Source organism: Podarcis cretensis (genome assembly GCF_951804945.1).
Source record: "Podarcis cretensis genome assembly, chromosome: 10".
Taxonomy (NCBI): domain Eukaryota; kingdom Metazoa; phylum Chordata; class Lepidosauria; order Squamata; family Lacertidae; genus Podarcis; species Podarcis cretensis.
The window spans coordinates 7,034,677-7,058,691 of NC_137179.1; the positions used below are offsets into that span (position 1 = coordinate 7,034,677).

A 24,015-nucleotide genomic window follows, 5' to 3' on the forward strand; every position below is an offset into this window, starting at 1 on the left:
AGAATTGAACTAGATGACTCTTGGGGTCCATTCCAACTTCAGTTTATAAACTGAAATTTATTTACTGGTCTTCTGAGGGTATATTTAAAACACATATTACCAAACAGATTATAACCTCCCAGGTCCTGTTTGCCTCAATGGGCAAGAGGGTGGTGACCAAATTAAAAACCTCGTTTTCACAAGAATTCTAGGTAACTGCTTACTAATGAACCCACTGAGCCTCTTAACTATTGGGCACACTGACAGATGCAAAAAGCCTCCTGAGTTTTACTGTCCTATTTACTAGTCTACCACCAAATGAAAAATGCATCTTTAAATCTAGGGAAGAGGCTCTCCAAAAAATACTTCCATATTCATTAAACACAGAGAAAGTGTCATTTTGTTACAGTTGCTGACATGTATTTGTTGCGACAAACATGCAGCTTTTACACAAGGGAGACTCTCCAGTAGCTGAGGATGACAATTAAGTCAAATACAACTGCTTGATCATGGCAATTAAAACTCCCAGAGAGGAACACGGGAAACAATCCAAGCTCCTAATCACTTACAATAGTTTTGATATCATTTTAGAAATTCCAAGCTTCAGACCATCAAGTCTTTATTATAATATTGTCATGCAATTAGCCCAGAATTCAGAAACATTAACGAGTGTTTAAGCTGCTCCCCTTACACAAGGGGAAGCACAACTAGCACTAGTAACAGCCCTTGCAAGTCACTCAGAATAAATAGTCATAAGCAGGGTTAGTGGAAGGAGTTTTACAGAAACATGTTGTGCCATTTTTTTCAAACAGCAAAAATAACTGTCTTGGATAGGAAATGAGGCAGAGAGTTTTCCCCAGTTGACTCTATTAAGGGCAGCTCAGCTGGTTAGAGCTGGTGATGGTAACACCAAGGTTGTAGGTTCAATCCCCATATGGGACAGCTGAATATTCCTGCATAGCAAGGGGTTGGACTAGATGGTCCATTCCAGCTCCACTATTCTATGGTTCTATGGTTCCTGGAGGAAAATTGTGGGGAACCTGTGAGAAGATGGAGTAGATAGTTTGTGGAGCATTTTTTGAAACCAGAAAGCAAAAGCAAAGTCCCCCCCACCACCACCTTGAGATTCCACAAGAGCTAGGGGTCTTTTTACAAAGACTGTGGGATTGTGTTGTGGGTAAGATCTGAATGGGCCGTGGACTGACACACTCATTTTCCAGCTACTTTCACTGCAGAAAAAAGTTCTCGGCCGAACCAAGAGATCCTGCACTCAAACATATGCAGGCATGAGACAATTCCTACTAATTGAAGACCCACAACCCAAGCACCTTGAGGGACAAGACTAAAAAGGAGAAAGCAAAGCAGGAAGGAGCGAAGTGATGCATTGGTGATATATGTATTAATGGGAAGGAAGGGCTGGAGGCAAAGAGCAGGAGAGTCATAAATCAGCCAGCATGAATACAAACTCAAGAGTCTGAGCAGCAGTCGCCACATGGTCTGTTAGAGACTCTGTCTGTCTAGGACAAGCTCAACAGCATCGGCACTAATATCTGTATCCTATGACTGGCCACTTGTGACCAAAGAAAGGGCTTGCCACAGTTGCTGTTATGCAGAGTGCTTGCTGGATTTGACTCAGGAAGCAAATCAAAAGGCATTGAGTTCAAACGGCCCAGTTACCTTGGCAAGCTTTCCAGCTCTCAAGACCAGCTGGAAAAACAAACTATGAAGGTTATGGAGATTATGTGTGTGTGTTTCTACATTATTAGAAGTAGTAGTAGTAGTAGTATTAATTGAATTTTTATATACCGCCCTAAACCTGGAGGTCTCAAGGCAGTTCACAGAACAATATAACACTAAATAACATAACATAAATATAACACTAAATATAACAATATAACACTAAATAACATAACATAAATATAACACTAAATATAACAATATAACACTAAATAACATAACAGAAATGCTGCTTTTTCATTCCAACCAACAAGGTGCCGCCTTGTGCATGAAGTATCCTAGCCTCTGTCTTTATAAATCTGTTCGTTTCCTGGTTTCCTGACTGTGGTTTTTCTAACTGTGCAATCCTAACCATGTCTACTCAGGAGTAAGTCCTATTAAATCCACTGGGGCTTACTTCCAGGTAAGTGAGCTTCGAATTGCAGCCTTAGTCAGGATAACGGAAAATCAATTCACACAAACGCCAAAGGACAGGAACATGGGTAAACTCCAGAGGTGGTGCATGGCAAGTCCTTGAGGTTAATTAAGAAAAATTAAATCCCACGAGGTCAGAAGGCCAAGGACGTGTTTCAAATCACAACATGAGGCATGACACAGATAAGAACAGAATGGTGCAGTGAGGGGAATATCTTCATTTTTCTATACTTGAGTGAAATGGAAGGTCTAACATTTAACTCCGGGAGAGTTGCTGCACACACCTCAAAATGCTTTGAGAGCATTAAAAAGGCAAAAACAACAAATGAATGGTGAATATTTCAAATCAGTTTCAATAGGAGCACCTTTTAGCCACAGCACGATAGCAATGAAATAGTTTGACAGGAGCACTTTAATAAGGGCATTTGAGGCCATTTCCTAACCAGAAAGCCCACCCTCAATACCCCAGAATAGCACACTTCTAAATCCAGAGATTCATAACTGAGCCTCCCAATTTAAACATAGGTAGGATGGAGACATAAAGTTCCGAGTCTCACAACAGCACCTCCATATTCGACAAACGTTAGCACTGAACTTTTTTTAACCTGCTGTCTGTAACTCTGGGGGAATGGAAATTGTATGGTTTATCCCCCTAGGCTTTCAACTGTATCCCAGAACTTCTCAGAGGTCCCACTTCTGTCTCCTCCTCCAAATCTCTTTCCTATGAAGCTTTGACCCAGAAGTCATAATTCCCAATGATAATGAAGTATCTGTATGCAGAATTGCTTTGGCTGACATTCATCAACATGTTAGCCCACATACCCCCACTTTTCTTCCCCTCACCACCCTTATCACTGTCTAAACGTAGATTTTAAGTTTCTTGGAGAAGGGGTCTAGACCTGTGCCTTTTTCCTCTGTGTTGTTCCATAAAGTACCATGCAGAATGCTGGCCCTATGAAAATCCTACAAACACACACATCTGGCATGTAGGTGTGCAGTTACCAATACTAGGATAACTTGAAGGAGAAACTTAAGGAATAAAATACTGCATGCCTCAGAGGTCCCTCCTATCTATATGCCACCCCCTCTCCCCAGAAAATCTGCTTTAGGCTGTTATTCGTTTAGTCATGTCCGACTCTTCATGACCCCATGGACCAGAGCACGCCAGGCACTCCTGTCTTCCACTGCCTCCCACAGTTTGGTCAAACTCATGTTAAGAACACTGTCCAACCATCTCGTCCTCTGTCGTCCCCTCCTCCTTGTGCCCTCCATCTTTCCCTCAATCAGGGTCTTTTCCAGGGAGTCTTCTCTTCTCATAAGGTGGCCAAAGTATTGGAGGCTCAGCTTCAGGATCTGTCCTTCCAGTGAGCACTCACGGCTGATTTCCTTCAGAATGGAGAGGTTGGATCTTCTTGCAGTCCATGGGACTCTCAAGAGTCTCCTCCAGTTAGAAGCTTCTAATAATTATTTTCAATGATATTTGACCTTCAAGTATTTAAATGCTGTCCTTCATTCAACAGCTAACCTCTCCGCTGTTTATGTCCCATACCATCTAAGGGGCTGACCCATAGTTCACGGCAAACACTAGATTTGAATTTGGGATTTCCTGGTTCACCGTTCAGCCTCTTAGCTACTTCACTCACGGCCATTTTTAAAAACCAAAGTAATTTAACTTCCCGCTTGAGATATCACATTTCTTTCTTCCCTGACCCCATCAAGATTTATAATGCATATGTATGGCGAAATGCCAACTTGGTCTTTCTATAGTCTTGTCTTATACCATAAACAACAAGGTATTCCTCCCTGTTGGGGTATCACATTTCTGGCAACATGAGGTGGTCTCTATTGGCAGCACTTTCTGGCAGCCCATACTGGGTATCTGTTCCAGACGGTATTGTGCTCCCAAATTCTGAAGTTGAGACACTAACAGTACTGCAGAAAAGCTCCCAAGGTCAAGCTTTTGACTGCTTGCACCTTTCGACAGCAATTAAGCCAGCTCTGTGTGTTACACAGCAGAGATTAAGTTGTCCTGCTCCTTATCACAGACACTTAGGCCTTGGAAAGAGTTGGGGTTTGTTTATTTTTAATAAGCAACAGCTCCAGATAGGAACTACAGATCAGAAAATGGCTGAAGTCATAAATGCTTACACACGGAGAGAAAGCTTTGTGTCAATAGAAAGGCTCTTTCTTCCCAAAAGGCTATCAATATTTTGAGTGTTCAGAAGGAGGAATCTCAATAAAGGTGTCTGTCTGATGGAAAATGCAGAGCAGCAGCTGTTGTCCAATAAGGCAATGCTGTTGTAATTCAGACGCTAAAAATGCAGAAGATGCTTTGCTTATCAAGAAAGGGTGAATCCTCTGTAGCCATTTTGAAAGCAGGTGCCCTCCCAACATAATCTATACAAGAAAAAGAATAAGGTATCATGAATATTCATTCTACACAGTGGACATCTTTGGATGGATTTATTCCACATAGTAGCTATCTTTGGATACTTTGGGGGAGGGTATGAAAACAGGAAACCTAGATGAATTCTAGCAGGAGATACCCCAGCTAATTTGGGGAGCTACAAATTCTAAAATGTGAACCATAAGGAGGCAAAGCTTGCAACAACTGTTCAACCTGCAGCCCCAGCAAGAAGGAGGATACAGGAAGGCAGGAAAAAGGATCATTCCCAGGACACTGGCTACAGCTGACTAACTCAAGAAAAGGAACTGGGTTTCTCTTCAGCTTCAAAGAAATCACAGGCAAAAATAATTGCATATGAAACAAACAACTCTAGAATGACCAAGGCACCCTCCAAGCTCTGAGAAAAATGAATATGCACAGCAAGTGATCAGTCTCCCCAAACCAGATCCCTTACCCAGTTCCTGTCACTTTTCTCCTAGCAATCAGCTTGTAAGTCACTCTGCAAGCTCTTTGATATTAAGCATCAGCAGTCTAGTTCCACTAGTATTAAAAAGGTATCACAGGTATCACTGCAGGGTTGAGAATAGTCCCCCATCAAAAAAAGATCTCACATTGAGATGCCTACTTGGTACATATAGCAGGCCCATCTCTGGATTGCATCACTGATGCCACACTGAGGGCTGTGGCTGCTTTCACAGGGGCTGACCACCAGGTTGTTAACTTCAGCCATTTTCCTCCTCCGAGGCACAGCTCCAAAAATTTCTAGAGGCTGCATTCAGCACTATTGGAGAAAGAGAGGGTGCTCCCTTAACTCCTGGACTCAACTGCCTCTCTGGCCTGAGACTAGAGCCCAGTCACAACCACCCATGCTAGGACTCAGTATGGCTGCTGCATTTGTGTCCTCTGGCCAAGAGACAGGAAGTGCTGCTGCCTAGAGCTTGCTGCTTCCCATATCTTAGTTCAATGAGAGTTGAAAGGCAAGCAGCCACCTCTTGCCAAGGATGAGTTCATGACAATGTTGGGCTTCCTTGGCTAGAGGTGTTTGTTAGCCTTGTAGCCATCTAGGATATGGAAAGCAACAAATTATTGGGGGGGGGGGCAAGGGGGTATAGGAAAGAGAACTCTAGGCTGGATATGAACGGAAAGCCCAGGCCTGTCAGCAAAAACAAGATAGAAGCCGAGTTAGGCTCTTCCCACCAGAGGGAGTTTGCACTGGAAGAAAAAAACCCCATCTGGAAGAAGGGAGGAGCTCTTCTATCACCAAGACAGAATTCTTACAGACTTAAAAGCAATCTCTGCAGCACATGGATAAACAATTTAATTCCTTACATATAGATTCTGTTTCTCTTTTCTTCCTTCCCGCCCCCTTTTCCTCTGCTGTCAAGTTATCTGACCTCTGTTTGATAATCTCATTTCCTGAAAATCAAAATACCGGAAATTTAAGCTTCCTAGAGTGTTAATTGTGACCCTGCTCCATTGCTAATCAAAAAATTGGATGTTTTGCATGAAAATGCTGCTCTAATTAATTCTCAGTCATAAAGCGCCCTGGTTTTAATAACCCCTTCTTGATTGGATAGCCTTTGAAGAGACGGTTGCTGCTAATCTGCTACACTAGAAAAACCGCACGCAGAGGAAATAATAAGTGGGTTTCTAAGGTCTGAATGAGATTATTGCATTAACACAGCCAAAGCGAAGAAGAGCAATCCCTCTGCCCCAACCTCAAATAAAGCTCCGATTTTGACGGGGTGGAGAGCAACCAAGACACCCGAGAGAACAGAAAGTCCCCTAGCTGCATTCCTCAAGGCAGAAGGAGCTCTTCATTTCATATTGTTCTGCCATTTTGAGGTTCCTTTTCAAAACTTAGGGCATCCACCTGCCACAATGCCTTTTTAAAAATGAAATAAGAACACATCAGTCCTTCCTTCCCCCTCCCTATCTCCTCTGAATGACAGAGTATTATCATACGCAACTCTAAGAGTGCTGAACTGAATTTTCATTACTCCAAAAAGCAGTTTGTGTCACCAGAGAACACAGATGGTTGTCCCAGGCTGCCTTTTTTTGTTGCTGCTGTTCTTGGTTAACACAAATTGCATGAGCCACAATAGATTGTGCCTTGCAGAAGAGGTGGGTTCTTCCTGGGAATGCCATTCCCTATATACAAGGCCTGAACTACATGCTTAGCAAAATCAGTGTCTGCTCTGAACTTTACGATATCAGTCTGCAGGCACAGGGAACTAAATTTCTGAAGGCGCTTCAAAAATTCCCTGAACGTAGAAAAAGCTGGCACAAGAAGGTGGTAGAGAAAAGGGCAGACTGTTTTGCAACCAGGTAGACTCAGCTGTTCTGTTCTTGGTTCATGAAGTAAGTTGTCAAGAGAACCTTGCAATTATCTTCCAGAACTTGGGAAGACTAAATATTGGTGGAAACCTGCTGGTTGCTTTCCCTGCCTCTTTGTGCCCCCCTGAGGCTCTTCAAATTCTCTCACCGCATGAACTTTCTTCATGGACTTAGTTGGCAAACTGATCTGAGAGCACTGCATCAGCGTGGGAAATGATTTGGGTTCCCTATGGTGACTTAGAACAGAAATATCACCTGCTGTATCTAACAAAAATCTCAGATTCACACTGGCTTTGACAAAAACATGCAACTTGCTTGCAAGACACATTCTAGTAACCAGATCTCTCCTTCGGCATGTTGATTTCACTTGAAACCCAACATAGAGGAAGGATGCCCTAAAAATATATTATTAGTCAACATTTTTATCTAGCAAAGGTAAAGTTATAAACACAGCCTCCATTAATAGTTAAGGCCCTTATTATCTAAACCAGAGCTTTCCAAACTTTTCATGCTGGTGACACACTTTTTAAACATGCATCATTTCGCAACACGGCAATTCAGTTTTACTAGCAAACCAGAGGTTAAATTAACCCCTTTTCAGCCCCGGAAAGCATGGGGAGCGTTCATGAGAAACACCTACATACTGCAGTCGACACACTAATGTGTCACGACACACCGTTTGGAAAGCTCTGATCTAAATCTTGGCTAACCAAATTTTGCAATGATACACCCTGAAGCAAAAGAAAAAATCCTAATATTCTGGGTTCTGAACTGGCAGTGAGTGACCAAGAAAAAAATCTTGGGACTGCGGTGATTAACTTGATGAAAGTGTGCAGCAGCTGTGAAGAAGGCAAATTCCATGTTAGGGATCATTAGGAAAGGGATTGAAAATAAAACTTCCAACCTCAAAAAGGACCTTGTCATGCTGGAAAAGGTTTGGGAAACAGTAACCAAAATGATCAAGGGGCTGGAGCAACTTTCCAATGAGGAAAGGCTGCAAGATTTGTGAATTTCTCATTTAGAAAAAGGGTAAGGGGGATATCATACAGGTGTGTAAAACTAGGAATAGTGTTGAGAAAGTAGATAGGGGTTTTTTTTTTATCTTGCTTTCATAGTCTTAGAGCCTGTGACTGTCCACATTGGAAGATTCCAGAGACACAAAAGAAAACACTTCTTCACACAGCACATTGTTAAACTATGGCATTCACTCCCATAAGATTATGGTGGTGGCTGCCAACCTGAATGGCTTTAAAGGGGGATGAGACATATTCATGGAGGGCAATGGCTGCTGGTCATAGTGGTTATATATAACCCGCATGATCAGAGACAAAATGGCTCTGAAAAGCAGTGGCTGGGGATCATGATCAGAGACTGCTGGTGCCAGAGCCAGCACAAGTTTTGCTGCCTGAAGTGAAGAACAAGGCCCTCCCTCACTCCATATACAGAACACAAACAAAGCGGCAGCTGAGTCTTCCTCACTAGTGATGGGACAATAGCCTCCACTATTCCTGAGAGCAGAAGGCTAGCTTAGCTGGCGTAGAGCAGCCAGTGTAGCACACACAGCTCTGTCTTCCCAACAGCTTGCTACACTCCCTGCATCTAGTGATGAAGGCAGCAGCCTGACTAATAGCAGGGCTGGCCCTAGCTACTACGCTTGTATCCTTGTGAGCTTCTCACTGGGGTATTCTCTTCTTCACTGTGAGAATGAATGCTGGAATAGCCCTTTGGTCGGGTCTCTTCCAATGTTCTTACCCATGACTCCTGACTAAGCTGCTGTTGAATGTAACTCACTGGCATGGATATATAAGCAAGCATTATACCAGCTCCACTTCTTGAATGCTCCAGATAATCTGAATTAAAGTTTGCATTTTGGGCTGTTTTTCCCTTGCACAATTCTAAGTTACCTTCCATTCACTTCCATTACCTTTCATTCACTTCCACTGTTGGCATGAGCCAACAGTGTGATGCGGCAGCTAAAAAAGCCAATGCAATTCTGGGCTGCATCAATAGGAGTATTGCATCTAGATCAAGGGAAGTAATAGTGCCACTGTATTCTGCTCTGGTCAGACCTCACCTGGAGTACTGTGTCCAGTTCTGGGCACCACAGTTCAAGAAGGACACTGACAAACTGGAATGTGTCCAGAGGAGGGCAACCAAAATGGTCAAAGGCCTGGAAACGATGCCTTATGAGGAACGGCTAAGGGAGCTGGGCATGTTTAGCCTGGAGAAGAGGAGGTTAAGGGGTGATATCATAGCCATGTTCCAATATATAAAAGGATGTCACATAGAGGAGGGAGAAAGGTTGTTTTCTGCTGCTCCAGAGAAGCGGACACGGAGCAATGGCTCCAAACTACAAGAAAGAAGATTCCACCTAAACATTAGGAAGAACTTCCTGACAGTAAGAGCTGTTTGACAGTGGAATTTGCTGCCAAGGAGTGTGGTGGAGTCTCCTTCTTTGGAGGTCTTTAAGCAGAGGCTTGACAACCATATGTCAGGAGTGCTCTGATGGTGTTTCCTGCTTGGCAGGGGGTTGGACTCGATGGCCCTTGTGGTCTCTTCCAACTCTATCATTCTATGATTCTATGATTCTATGAAATATTGCAAGTCATTGGCATTAAAAGCTGTAACAATTCTTGTGAGGCAAGCTCCAAATACTTTTCTTGACGTGCATACATACCAGACCAAGATTGAAGGGAGAGGTGAGAAGAGGCAAGTTAGGGGGCCACAAACTGCTTCTTTCACAAAGCTCACTGGATGGAATGGTCATTACCTTTCAGCCTAGCTTAGCTCAGGGTTACAGTGAGGATAAAATGTGAATGATTATATAGCACCCTGAGCATTAGTTAGTACACTGGGATATAGAATGAATGCTCATACATATGAACGGCATACCTCTGCACATCACAGAGAGGCTGACAGCTTCCTCCCTAGGAAGCAAAACTCTGAATATTCTCATATCAACTTACAGGTCATTCTCCTCCATTGCAAAGTGAAAGTCTGGAAGAAATGTGCTTTGAATGAAAGGGCCATAACCCAATAAAGAGCTACATGTGCAAAAGCCTACTGACTCATCAGATTAATTTTTTTTAAAAATTATTTTTATTCAATTTTTCCATTACAAAATTTATACAATTCATACATCTTTTTTATATCCATTCTCTTTTGGACTTCACTCAACTTGACTGATACTCCTTCCCTTCTTAATTTCTTACACATTTCTAAATACTCATCAGATTAATTAGGCCTTTATTTGGTGCTAGATTGTAACACTCAAAACAACTAGAATCAATCCTAGAGAGAATTTGGCTTTGCTCTTGTGAAAGCAGCTAAAAATTGAATATATTTGTTCCCTCCACACCTTCCCTGCCCCCATGACACCATGGCAGGGTTTGTTGCAGATCTGTTGAATTGCAGTGTCAGATTTACTGCTTTGCAGCTAATGGGTAACTTTAAAAAGGGAATGGCACTTCTCTCCCGGCTAACTGTGTCTGTGTGCTGGTGTGAATGCTGCACCCCCAGCCAGTTTCTAAATGCAGGAAACCTGGCAGGCAAGAGAGCAGGAGAGGCTGTTCCTCTAAAAGCTCTGAGCATCCACCTCCAAGTCACGTTGGCTCCGCATTTTATGGCAGAGTCAGAATCAGCAGGGGGCATTGGTAGCGACAGTAATTAAATCCTATAGTGTCTGCTATGCAAAGGGCACTTCATTAATTACAAGGAAGGTGACGGCTGTGCTGTGCAGCTCTTTGACAACCATGCCGCTTGGTGGAATTAACTATACTATTAGTGTAATGTATAAGAAAGCTATTAGGGATGTAATAGTAAATTCATCTGAATACAAAAATTTTAAACACAAACAACGCAAACAGGCTCTCTCTTTTATCAAGGAAATGCCAAGATCTCACCTCTCACTGTTAGATTGGCATTTTATAGCATCTCACCTTTTGCATACACACTAAAGCACACACCACAGCCACGGTGTATAACTGGGTAATTGCATTAGCTCACCTTCATCCCTTGTTAGCCTTTGCCTCTCCCCTTCCAACCCAGCATCTGGCTTTGAAATGCAGAGAACTTTGAATGGAAAGATCCCTGGGTCAGGAGCCTACTTTCCTTCCTTCTTCCAACAATGCTGTAAAGGGCCAGGAACATGGATGGTTCTATCATAAGCAGCAAGCAGGCCCTCACAACTAAGTGTTGCAGTGGATCTCTAGTCTGTCTGTCTGTCTGTCTGTCTGTCTGTCTGTCTCTCTCTCTCTCTGTGTGTGTGTGTGTGTGTTACCAGAGCCTAGCATTAAAAATACAAATACCAATGTTAGGAACAATAAAATCAGATAATCAGAGAATTGTAGAATTAGAAGGGACCACAAGGGTCCCTGGTCTGAGGAAAGTCACTGTTTGCTGTCTGGTCCACATTTCCTTTAAAGCAGGTAAAAAGAGAGGGAAAGAGGGAGGGAGGAGCATACACGCCCAGGTCTACTGCATTACTATTTCCCAAAGTGTCAGACCCATCTGTTATACCGGCCTCCCAAATATAAAATATAACACAACTGGAAAGAAATTCCAGCGGAATCTATCATCCTGAAAGCATTACAAAACATACTTTGTGAGTGGGTGGGTATCGAAACCTGGCTGTACTGTGAAACTCAAATATCATGACAAAACTCAAAACTGATATGGCTACCATGGAGTTTTATCTTGCAGTCCGGTATTTTGAATTCTGACTTAAAATGTGAAAACAACTAGTTTGAAGTTTTAATCTGTTTCCTATTTCAAAAAAGACAGCGGCTATCAAGGTAAGTGAAAAAGTGTTATTCAAGTGTTCATTTGAAACCAGATTTGGCCTACCTTGAAGTTCACCACTCCTGCTGTACAACTCCCTCCTCTGCTCCCGCAAATAGGCACTCATACTAATGGCATGGGAAGATGATTCAAACCTGCAATGAGACAAACACAGCACGTCAGCAGGCATGATGAATCGATGTGAAAGTCAAGGCCAGTTCCAATAAGCATGGTCATATACTGACAGTATAATCCCGAGAGTGAGAAAGTGGTCATCTTCAAAAGCTAAACAAGTTGCCAATTCTGTTGATCTCTGACTGAGTCCCCGTATCCCTCCCCATTATTAATCATCTCATACATTTCATTCTGCTGCTAAGATCCTAACTAGAAGAAACCAAATCTTAGTTTGTGGCATGTACTGAGTATTATTCTTCGGAGTATTATGGGCCCCTGGTGTCATGAGCACTAACGAGGGACATAGGTCATTTACTCAAAGCAACACTTTTGTACTGATCATTTCCAGCCCCACCCTATGCAAAATGGGCACTTCCTCCTTCCTCCCCACTTACCATGTCAGGTAAAGTCAGACTACAAAACACAACTCTTTGAATATTCATGGCCATGGGAAACTGGCGAGAATAGTTGCTTTAAAACATGGGTAGGCAACCCAGGGGCTGGATCCGGCCCAAACGCCTTCTAAATCCGGCCAGCGGACGGTCTGGGAATCAGCGTGTTTTTACATGAGTAGAATGTGTGCTTTTATTTAAAATGCATCTCTGGGTTATTTGTGAGGCCAGCCATGTGTTTTTACATAAGTAGAATGTGTCCTTTTATTTAAAATGCATCTCTGGGTTATTTGTGGGGCCTGCCTGGTGTTTTTACATGAGTAGAATGTGTCCTTTTATTTAAAATGCATCTCTGGGTTATTTGTGGAGCCTGCCTGGTGTTTTTACATGAGCAGAATGTGTCCTTTTATTTAAAATGCATCTCTGGGTTATTTGTGAGGCCTGCCTGGTGTTTTTACATGAGTAGAATGTGTCCTTTTATTTAAAATGCATCTCTGGGTTATTTGTGGAGACTGCCTGGTGTTTTTACATGAGTCGAATGTGTGCTTTTATTTAAAATGCATCTCTGGGTTATTTGTGGGGCCTGCCTGGTGTTTTTACATGAGCAGAATGTGTGCTTTTATTTAAAATGCATCTCTGGGTTATTTGTGGGGCATAGGAATTCATTCATTTTTTCTTTTTTCTTTTCAAAATATAGTACGGCCCCCTACAAGATCTGAGGGACAGTGGACTGGCCCCCTGCTGAAAAAGTTTGCTGACCCCTGCTTTAAGAGTTTTACCCCAGACACACGACTCTCTAAAGCCCTCTGCTTATAAGGTAGGAAGAACAGTCTCTTCCACAACCATTACAGAAGGAAAGAAAACGTCCTGGGAAAATGCCACTTTAGGTGGCCATGCAAGTCTGCCTAGCAGCAGGCCTCCCTATTCTGTCTGTATGATAACTCAAAGGAACATAGAAAGCTGCCTTACACCAAGACAGAGCATTGGCCCAACTAGCTCAGCATTGTCTGCTCTGACTGGAAGCAGCTCTCAAGGGCTTCAAGCAGGGGACCCAGCCATACCTAGAGAGGATGGGGTAAACAACCAGATGCTCTACCACTGAGCTAGGGCCCTCTCCATAACTTAGCCTGATTACTCAAGGAGGGCTCTTGAAAATGCAGAGAGCCTTCTGGCAGGTGGATGGCCCTCTAAATGGGAAAGAGGGTTGGGAGACAGCTGCTCTGTGTGGTGAGACAAACACCAAAGGAAGAAGAAAACAGCACGACCGAGGCATTATCAAACAACTACACCTCTCAACGCGATGAAAAATGCCATTTTAATGGCAAGATCTCTGCAGATGCAGTGACAGCTGACAGATAAAGCAACCAGAGTTCCCAGCAAGCATGGCTGTCATTGTGGTTAAAGCAATGACAAGAGAATGAGCAGCAGGGGACATGTGCTTCTTATTAAGCAATTATGCCTTACTTCATTTTCGTCAGACAGAAATGAGTGCGTAGGGCTGGAGCAATGAAGCTGACGGGCTAACATGCCAAGCAACAGGGGATGGGAGCAGTTCAGGATCAGCAGGGAAACTGCAAGAAATCCAAACCTTCCAGGGAATCTATGAGGGAATCTCAACAAGGTTCTAGTCCTTTGATGCTGAGTGTGAAGTTGCAGGCTGCCTGCAATTCCCACACAACAGGGGAGAAGGCGCCGTGGTCTAAACCACTGAGCTTCTTGGGCTTGCCAACTGGAAGGCCAGCAGTTCGAATCTGCACAACAGGCTGAGCTCCCATTGCTCTGTCCCAACTTCTGCCAACCTAGCAGTTTGAAAGGACGCCAGTGCAAGTAGACAAATAGGTACTGCCATGGCCGGAAGGTAAACAACGTTTCTGTGTGCTCTGGTCTCCATCATGGTGTTGCGTTGCGCCAGAAGCGGTTTAGTCATGCTGGCCACATGACTCGAAAAGCTTCTGAGGACAAACGCCGGCTCCCTTGGCCTGAAGCAAGATGAGCGCCACAATCCCATAGTTGCCTTTAACTGGACTTAACTGTCCAGGGGTCCTTTACCTTTTTTTACCTTACGCAACAGTGTGACTATATAGCACATTTTAAAACAATTACAGTAATTACACGTGATAAAATTATAGGCATAGATAGGCTTTCTGGGAGGAAAAGTGAACAGGCACCAAAGACATTACAGGCAGAGGCATTTGCCTAATATTAATGGACAGGTTGTTCCAAAGAGAAGGTGCTGCTACACTGAAGGTTTGATTCCTTGCAAGTGCAGAATGAACAATATGCGATACTTGTAAAAGTGCCAATTCTGAGATTGAAGCAGTCGAATGGGCACGTATGCATATATAAAGGAAACTGAGACCAAGAGAGACATCTAATCCATGATGCCATAGTCCCAGTGATTAATTTAAAAGATGCATTTCCAGTTTACCACTAATTAATCAAAGGGGCTTATTCTGGGCTATTGGTCTCCAAAAGAAAAGCCAAGAAAATGGTAAAAGAAAAGTAAAAAATGCAGGGCAGTGACACTGCTGTATGAAGGCTGGAAGCCAGAAGTACAAAAGATGAACCCGAGAATCACTCATGTTTAAAATGTTGACTAAAAAAAATCATGGCAGTGATTAACAGCATCCAGTTGAAGCAGCATCAAGCGAAAGAGGCACACAATGGACCAAGGACAGAATTCTTGAGTTAATCAAAACAGAATGGAACAGAAGAAGCACAACTGCCAACACAGATCAAGCTTTGCCCTTGTCATTCTATAACTTTCTGTAACACATGTTCCCACGCATGTCTGTGCAAGAGTGTAAGTCAGTCGGATGTGGAGAATTCTGAACCAAATAGAAGTGGCTGAACTTCAGCTGTGGAGCCAAAACAACTCCAATGATTTATTCAGACAGTTGCAAGAACCAGCAACCTTTTCCTCCTCTGCAACATTATTTGTATGTGTATGTTCTCTATACCCTCAGAGGAACAATAAGCTTGCCCAGCCTCTCTGCCTTCCCCAATTCATGAAGATGGATACAGCAGTCTTATACTGTGTCTCGGGGGGGAGAGAAGAGTATCAGACTCCCCTTCCACTACCATTTATCACCATTTCTCCGCCAGGATTCCAACTCTCATGCCTCCTTTAGAAAACTCGGGTCAGGGAGACCCACATTTAATGTGAAAATGGGGGGGGGGGGGTCCATTTGCATCATACGTCTGACTTCCACGTGACCTAAGTGTTTGCAGCACTCCTCCCTAAATTAATCACCCACCTTTCCTCTTAAAAATAAAGCTGGTTAACTATCAAGCACAGAGCAGTACTGAAGATGGACTGGAAAATCCCTATGCAAAGCACAGTTTGGAACAGAGAAGCAGTGCTGCACTCACTTGAAGAGGGAGGTTTTAGGCCTCTGGGGTTTCTTTTTTGCAAAGAATGCTGCAAATTCCCGTCCCGAGCTGGCATAACTAAGCTGAGCTGATGGCTCCGAAGATGCCCGTGTATTTTTCATATCCAAGTACTCCGTGAGCAGCATCTGGAGAGAAAGGGAGGGAGGAACAGCATTTTAAGAAGCACGTTTTTAAAAGGCTTTGTAAACAAAGTCTCAAATTAATGCCGGAAAACTACCCCATACAATCCATGAATACAGTCTGCACAAAAGTTTACCATCAGATTAAAACTCTCATCAGAAGAAAGCTTTTGGTTCTACGCATCAACCTGGCAGATTTCTGAACAACTAACACGACAGCCATTTGGTGTGGAATGGCTGTGGAACTCCCTTTCACTGGATGTCAAGGAAATAAACAACTATCTGACTTTTAGAAGACATCTGAAGGCAGCCCTGTTCAGGGAGGTTTTTAATGTTTGATGTTGTACTGTGTTTTAATTTGTTGGAAGCTGCCCAGAGTGGCTGGGGCAACCCACTCAGAGGGGCAGCACAACAACAACAACAACAACAATGACTCTAGTAGGGTAGTGGTGCCTCAGTTCTGAAATATCCTCCTTTTGAAGGCTAGGATAGCCAAGTTATGGTTGGGAGTTCAATTTTAAATTAAAATATGTTTTTGTTTTTCCTAGATTTTGATGGCTATGGTTAGGCTGTTTTTGAATCTTTATTTTATAGTACTGATTTGGGTTTTTTATTATAGATATTATTGATACTGGTGCTGATATTTAACCGTTGTTATAATTGTGTTTTGTGATTTATTTTTGTAAACTGCTTTGAGGTCACTTTCAACAAAAAGCAGTATATGCACACATTAAATAATAACAGTAACATTTAGGTGTCAACACAGCCCATGTCATTTGGAATGAAATCATCTTGTAGAAGACACTCCTTTAGATTGCTCTAAAAAGGGCAGTAAAATTTAAATTTGCAGCAAAAGTTTCACCAAAATTCCTGAGCATTCAGAGATTTACTGATGCCCTCTCAGCAAATGTTTGCTTCACAGACAAAAATTTAGTCTGCCACACTGGATCAAATTTTGTAGCATTCAAAAAGAACCCACTGTCTTCAGATGAGCATATTCAATACAGATCTAGACTAAGTTAACAACCACTCCCTCTTTGCAGGAAGCCATGGGAAATGTTCTTCTGTAAGGAGGATATCCCCTGTGATTTTCCAGCAAAACCACAACAAGGTACAGTTCACAAAGTTCTTTGCACTGGCTTAGAGTGAAAAATGAAGTTTTTTTAAAAAGCAGAAAAATAAATTATTTTGATCAGCACATATTAGAGCACTGACAACACCTGGGGCCCATAACAGCATAGCAGGATTATTGGTAACCATAATTCACCCTGTTAGGAAGCTGCCTAATGTAATAAGAGAGCACACTGTAGGTAACAAGTGGAATGTATCAGTGAAGGAAGGATCTTATTTAAACAAATTAGCATGAAATAACAACCAGGCCAACAGTACTAAGCTGCTAATTAGACACAACTGAGAATTCTTTTTTTAAAAAAAGATACAACAAAATTAAATAAAGATAACCTGATTTCTATCCCTAACTATCTCAATTAGTTCACCAGCAGAGAGACTTCTGATGTGTTCTCATTCCAGTGCAAAGAAAACAGCAGTGTGTGTGTGGCCATATTTCACGGCAACTTATCTGCTTGCTTTGTTCGCTTTTAAAGGCAGAGTCACACATTATGTTTTTGGAAGGTATACAAGGCGTACAAGCTAATGTGCACCGAAAACCGTAGAATGTGGATAAAGAACATAAGCTCAGAAATATGCATATCGTATCAAAAAGCCAGGAATACTACCAGGCTGCAGAAACACCATACTGTACACTTAAAACATATCCCCCTCCACCCCAAAGAATCCTGGGAAATCACAGAATGATAGAATTGTACAGTTGGAAGGGACCCCCAAGGGACATCTAGTCCAACCCCCTGGAATCTCAACTAAAGCAACCATGACAGAAGGTCAGCCGGTTTCCAGCTGTAATGCTTTAAGATAATATGAAAAAAGGGTTATAAACAGGTTAAAAAGTAATGGTAAGGATTTGCTGAAACAACAATTTGAAGTGGAATACAAAAAAGGGAGGTATGAGGAGGTCCGGGAAATAAGCTAATGGAAAATTAGCAATGGAAAATCTGTATGTTTTTTACTATTTTTATTTTGTATTTTTGTTATTTTCTTTTTTCTTTTTTATTGTAATATTCTAAAAAACCTTAATAAATATTCTATATATATAAAAAAAAAAAACAACAGAAGGCCAGCCAACCTCTGCTTATGTAAACATAGTTTATACCCTCATGGAGCTACAATTCCCAGCACCCTAAACAAAGTACAGTTCCCAGGATTCTTAGGGGAGGGTGCTTTAAATCTTTGGTATGTTCACTACAGTTGGTTATTCCTGAGTTACTTTCTCAAGCACACAGATTTCAGAAAGCCAAGTCGTCAGTAAGCTCATGAGGAAAGCGAGTTGGGCACCACCAACCAGGCTCCTTCGCAAACAAGCACGCAGCATTTGAATACAAAATGTTTCCTGGGCATTATGGGAAGAGCGGTCCAGTCTAAACTGTCTCCATATCTGCCAGACTTGCACACCTCTCTGCTTTCAAGGAGTCCTGAGTGGGGTTCAAGAGCCTTAACTTTCATCTTGCAACACATGAAATTGGAGCAGTGGCCGGGTGCTACAGAAAATGTAGGAGGGACAAGGGGCAAAGCTGGCTGAGAATTCTTAGAACTTTAGGCAAAACATTCACATTTGAGGGCCAACAGTGGGGAGAAAAGAATTGCTGGAGATTTTCTCTAATTAGCATCCTGCAGTACCAGGTTCACAGAGCAACAGCAATTACCATTGTTGTTGTTAATTTGGATGATTATCATAATCATCACCATCTAATACTTATCAAGTACCTTTTTCCCCCTTCTCTTCCATGTGCCCTGTTAGAGGCTAGTAAAAGTCATACCCCACTATCAACGTCAGTCCCTCCAGCAGGTCTCTTCTAATATTTCCCGAACTACATATTTAGTTATAAACCAAAAACTGTAAAAAAAACAAAAACAAAAAACCAAACTTAAATTTTACAGCTTGAAACTGGTAGGCGAGGAGGGGGCTGGCAAACATGCAGCTACACAACCCAATTTTTTCTGCTCACTGAAGTGATTAGTAATATTTGCCTGAGGATGAAGTAAGGCCACGAGTGTTTGGTCCTACAATGTTTAATTATTCGTTGCAAAGCCATCCATCAAAATCCTTGTTAGACGTTAATCAAATGCATAAAGAGCAAGATTTATGAGTGACTGTACAGTTTGCAGCATCCCATCCATCTATAACAAGGACTTCTGACTTCCTGTTCAACAGAGGTTGAATGTAGCCATCCGTGTATTAGACACTAATCACAAACAAATCTGGACATGACAGCAGAGAGATCCAATGAAGCATTATTATTATTATTATTATTATTATTATTATTATTATTATTACTACTACTATTTCCAAAAGCTAAAACTAAAACCTAAGTACTCTGGGGGAATAGCTGTTAGCCTACTGCAGCAACCCCAATAGTCTGCCAATGTGGCAGGGGGGTGGCACCTGAGAGAGGGGTTGCCGTGGCCACTGTGTAAAGCGGCAGTGGGGCAGTCTTCTTTTCCTCTTCCTTCAGCTGCCACTGCCTTCCGAACAGGCTTGTTGTTCTCTCTGGGAATGCCCGGACATCTCATTCTGGCCAGGGCTCCATTTCACTGTGTGTGCTGTGAAGCAGCACTCCACACTTTCCAAACGCCCAATACAAACTTACCCTACCCTCTTACTTGTTTATATTTTTAAAAAAAATCCATATGCACGGCTATTCCTTTCGTATACTTCACTAAGAAGCCGCAACAGGTCTGTGGCAAATTGACAGGTTTGTGTGTTGCCTTATTTGGCAGCAAATGGACAGATATTTGCAGTTTTCTCACAATGCAGGCCTATGCAGAGAGAAAGCTACGCTAAACCCTTCTCCTTCTGATGCTGTTAGTTTGTGTCCAGAGTTTATTTTTGTTTTGTTGGAAGAGGGGGGTGCATTTAGACATGCAGCTCCCTCCGCACCCTGGCAGCACTGGGTAGTTCAGATGGTTAGAGCGTGGTGCTGATAGTGCCAAGGTTGCAGGTTCGATCCCTGTTTGGGACAGCTGCATATTACTGCATTGAAGGGCTGGACCTGATAATCCTCATGGTCCATTCCAACTGCATGCATTTGTGCTTACAATTTGAGTACAGTGGTACCTCGGGTTAAGTACTTAATTCGTTCCTGAGGTCCGTACTTAACCTGAAACTGTTCTTAACCTGAAGCACCACTTTAGCTAATGGGGCCTCCTGCTGCTGCTGCGCCTCTGGAGCACGATTTCTGTTCTCATCCTGAAGCAAAGTTCTTAACCTGAAGCACAATTTCTGGGTTAGCGGAGTCTGTAACCTGAAGCGTATGTAACCTGAAGCGTATGTAACTCGAGGTACCGCTGTACTATGGAATTCAAAACTTAATGCAATATAAGGAATAAAAAGCAATAAAAATATGATTAAAAACCATATAGAATCTAGCACAGTGCATTACAGTTGCTACAGTGCACAGAAAGGAAACAGCAACTGGTCTGCCAAGACCCTCAGCAGCTTTCATGGTTCATTGGGGGATGATGGTTGCAAACCACTGGCAATGACCTGAGCTTGTTGGGAAACAATGAAGGATAGCCATGAGGATATGTTAAGAGCTACATAGAAGGACTCCTGCCAACCTAGCAGTTCAAAAGCACGCCCTAAAAGTGTAAGTAGATAAATAGGTACCACTCTGGCGGGAAGGTAAATGGCGTTTCCGTGCGCTGCTCTGGTTCGCCAGAAGCGGCTTAGTCATGCTGGCCACATGACCCAGAAACTGTATGCCGGCTCCCTCAGCCAATAAAGCGAGATGAGTGCTGCAACCCCAGAGTTGGCCACGACTGGACCTAATGTTCAGGGGTCCCTTTACCTAGAAGGAAGAAGCCCCATCACCTCAACTCAAAGAGCTTCATTTGGCCCTATCTCAAATCTGAGGCTCAGAATGTACTTAGAGAAATACTGTTCTTAATTCCAAATAGATGCCTTTTGTAACCTAGCTCTGCTTGGCAAGTCTTGGGGTTCATATGAAAAACAAAGTAGATCTGACAAACATGCAGTAGACCCACCTCACACACTTCAAGGGGAGTGACAAATCCAGCAATATTTCCATCTCTAAAATGATAGCAGGGTTGAATTCTTCCTATGCTATACACAAATTAAGCATCATCAGTAGGGCTGTCAAACAGCTCATTAATTTTAGTTGATTAATAATCTGGCTTTTAACCAAATCAATTAAATTTCAGTAGGTTTGCAGATTGCCAATGCCACAGTAAGGATGCCTTATTGAAAAAATAAAGTGTGAGATAACTAACCATTCATTAAAATAAGTTGCTCACTCCTGGGAGGAAAGACCACCTTGATCATTTTCTTTTCTTTCTTTTTTTTTAAATTTCCTGTTTGGTTATCATTATAGAACCAAAATAGCTTCAAAAAAATAAACAAACAATTCTCAGTTCTCCAATGAGCAGCTTCAGATGGGATGGGGAACCGATGGTGTTTCAGACATGGTTGGAATCCAACTCCCATCAAACTCACTCTGCATGGCCAAGGTTCAAGGATGGGAGTGAAGTCTAGTAGCGGCTGGAGGACCAAAGGCTGCCCAATCATGAGCTAAAGTCTTAGTTGATTAATCTGCCGGTGAAAGTTTGCAGACCTAATCATCATTCCCATCCAGAGGTTTATTTCCCATCAACCCCAAGCAAACAGCACAACCCGAATTTATCTATTTGACTAACCACAGAGAGTTTCCGAGTCAAGGCAAATGAAGCCAATAAATAGTAGGATGTTAAGTACACAATATGTTAGGGGAGGGAGAAGAGGAAGACATGAATTGATACTGGAGAAAGAACTTGACAGAGACAACAGCAGACACCTGTCAGCTGTCACTCTTCAAAGCTTTCCCCATCAAAACATCCCTTCAGTTGTATTATCTGCTGCAGATCTCTTCTGGAAACGTGACCCATGAGTACAATAATTAATTACAAAGTGTCCTTTGTAGTTTTGGTCACAAAAATCTTTAAAAGCAGTTGGAGGAAAGGATGATAAAAAGCTCAAGGCCTCTTAAAGCAAGTAAAGAATCAACTACTTCTTCCAAAGATGTGGTGAACAAATGAGTCATTACATCATCACCACCACCACCATCATTCAGTAGGAGCTGGGCATTAAATACATTTTGATTTTTCTTAAAGCCTTCTTAAGGACCAGACAAATTTTTAATGGCAACACCCACAAATAAGCACAACTCATGTGCAGTGATTTCCTACACCAATATTCCTGCATGTATCCCTGCAATATTCCTGCATGTCTGCAAAACAAAGGAATTCTGTGGCGTGATGGGGGAGCAGCCAAATGACCCTTTTCCTCTTCCTTTTTTTAAAAAAATTACTATCAAACCCAAACTCAAATACATTTATATTATTTTTGGTCCCCAGTTTGTCCAAAGAGAGATAACAAATAGCACAACATGAAGCTGTAGAGGTAAAAATCAACAGTTGCTGAACTTCTTTTCCATACATACAATTATGTTGAGGTTAAAATAAGTATCATATACACCCCTTTCTCCTCTCACCATGACCTCATTCATTAACCAACATTTTAGTAGGTTTTTGTCATCGTCGTCCCCCACACACTTTTTCCCCACTGAAAAGCTGTTTAGGGATACTGCAGTATTTCGTCTGCTTCATATCCCTATACCTAGAGGACCACACTGCTATCTCAAAGGACAGCAAAAGAGATGAACTAGAGAGCCACCAATGGTCTTTAGATTTCAGAGTCAAGTGACACAAAGCAAATTTTAGGCATGCATTTAAAAATGTCATGTCTACATGCAGTACACAAAGCCACCCAGCCTACCTCCAAGATCATGGTACCTAAGCCCTGGGACGTCAACTTAAGCTCCGCATGTCCAAATGCAAAGATAGAGAAGGCCCAACCTTTTAAAAAAATAAAAAATGGGACTATTGGAAGGTGAGGGTTTCCTAGGGAACTTAATGTATAGTGGCAAATCCTGGTCAGCTCAGTGTGCAATAGAGTCTTTTAAAACTTGGTTGAATGCCTGCCAGAAAGGGATTGGCTCAATGGATCAACAATGATCAGGGTGGGGAGAAGAATATCATGACCACAAACTATCACACCTCTCTTCCTTACTGAGACCTTAAGTTTTGCAAATTGTGGCCATGCAATGTTGTTCAATGCCTGCAACATATTTAATCGTTAATGTAAAAAGGTAAAGGTAAAGGGACCCCTGACCATTAGGTCCAGTCGTGACCGACTCTGGGGTTGCGGCGCTCATCTCGCTTTATTAGCCAAGGGAGCCGGCGTTTGTCCGCAGACAGCTTCCGGGTCATGTGGCCAGCATGACTAAGCCGCTTCTGGCGAACCAGAGCAGCACACGGAAACGCCGTTTACCTTCCCACTGGAGCAGTACCTGTTTATCTACTTGCACTTTGTGCTTTCGAACTGCTAGGTTGGCAGGAGCTGGGACTGAACACTATAATGTTAATTGCTAATGTACTAAGGTGCTATAAGCAGGGGTGGACTTTGGTAATACAGCACCCTACGTAAGGACAACATTCAGCACTCCCCCTAAATATTTCATACTTTCACAGTAATTCCTTTTTTCTTCGCCTCAAAGCCCTATGTGGGGGAACTGCCTGAACCACCCTAAATCTGGCGCTGCTCTAAGAACAAGTAGATGATTCAGAGGCTAGCACTTACAATTCACTAGCAGGGGGAGAGGGCCCGGGGAGATGGCATACTGTTTAAATACCAAGCATGTTAACTCTTAGATAATACAGTGTATTTCATGTTCTTCATCCTTCCAACTAATTACTTAAGACATCCTGCTGCAGTCAAGATGGTAACAGTATATGCCCTCAGTCTTCATTAAATGCCACTACTTAATAACAGACTCCAAAAAAGGGCTTAGTTTCATTTACTCCAAGCTCCTGAACTTTAGAAAGTTGTTAATCAGACTCCTATGTAAATGGAATGACGATTAAAGGTTAAGTACAGGTTTCGGAAATTTCAGAAGTTGAAGATGTGTCACCCTTAAAAGGGAGGGAGGGGGGAAAGGGGGAAAGAACTATCAAGCTTTGACAGGAACTAAACATCTTAATTAAAATGCTCAGAAGTACAGTACTCATTTCTGCATGAAGTTCTATTTTCAAATGTCAAATTTAATCAGGCACTTGAGTAAAAATCCGTAATATTCCTAAGGCAGGGAGGAAGGGA

General features: G+C 42.4%; 1 protein-coding gene across 1 annotated transcript in view; it reads right to left on the bottom strand.

Moving 5' to 3' along the window:
- EXOC4 (exocyst complex component 4) overlaps positions 1 to 24,015 on the bottom strand; it is a 376,341-nt gene that overhangs the window by 243,128 nt on the left and 109,198 nt on the right. The window contains exons 8-9 of the mRNA XM_079992331.1: positions 15,592 to 15,737; positions 11,720 to 11,808 (exon numbers count right to left, since the gene is read on the bottom strand). Coding sequence (XP_079848457.1) covers positions 11,720 to 11,808; positions 15,592 to 15,737 — 235 coding nt within the window. The remainder of the gene's footprint in view (positions 1 to 11,719; positions 11,809 to 15,591; positions 15,738 to 24,015) is intronic.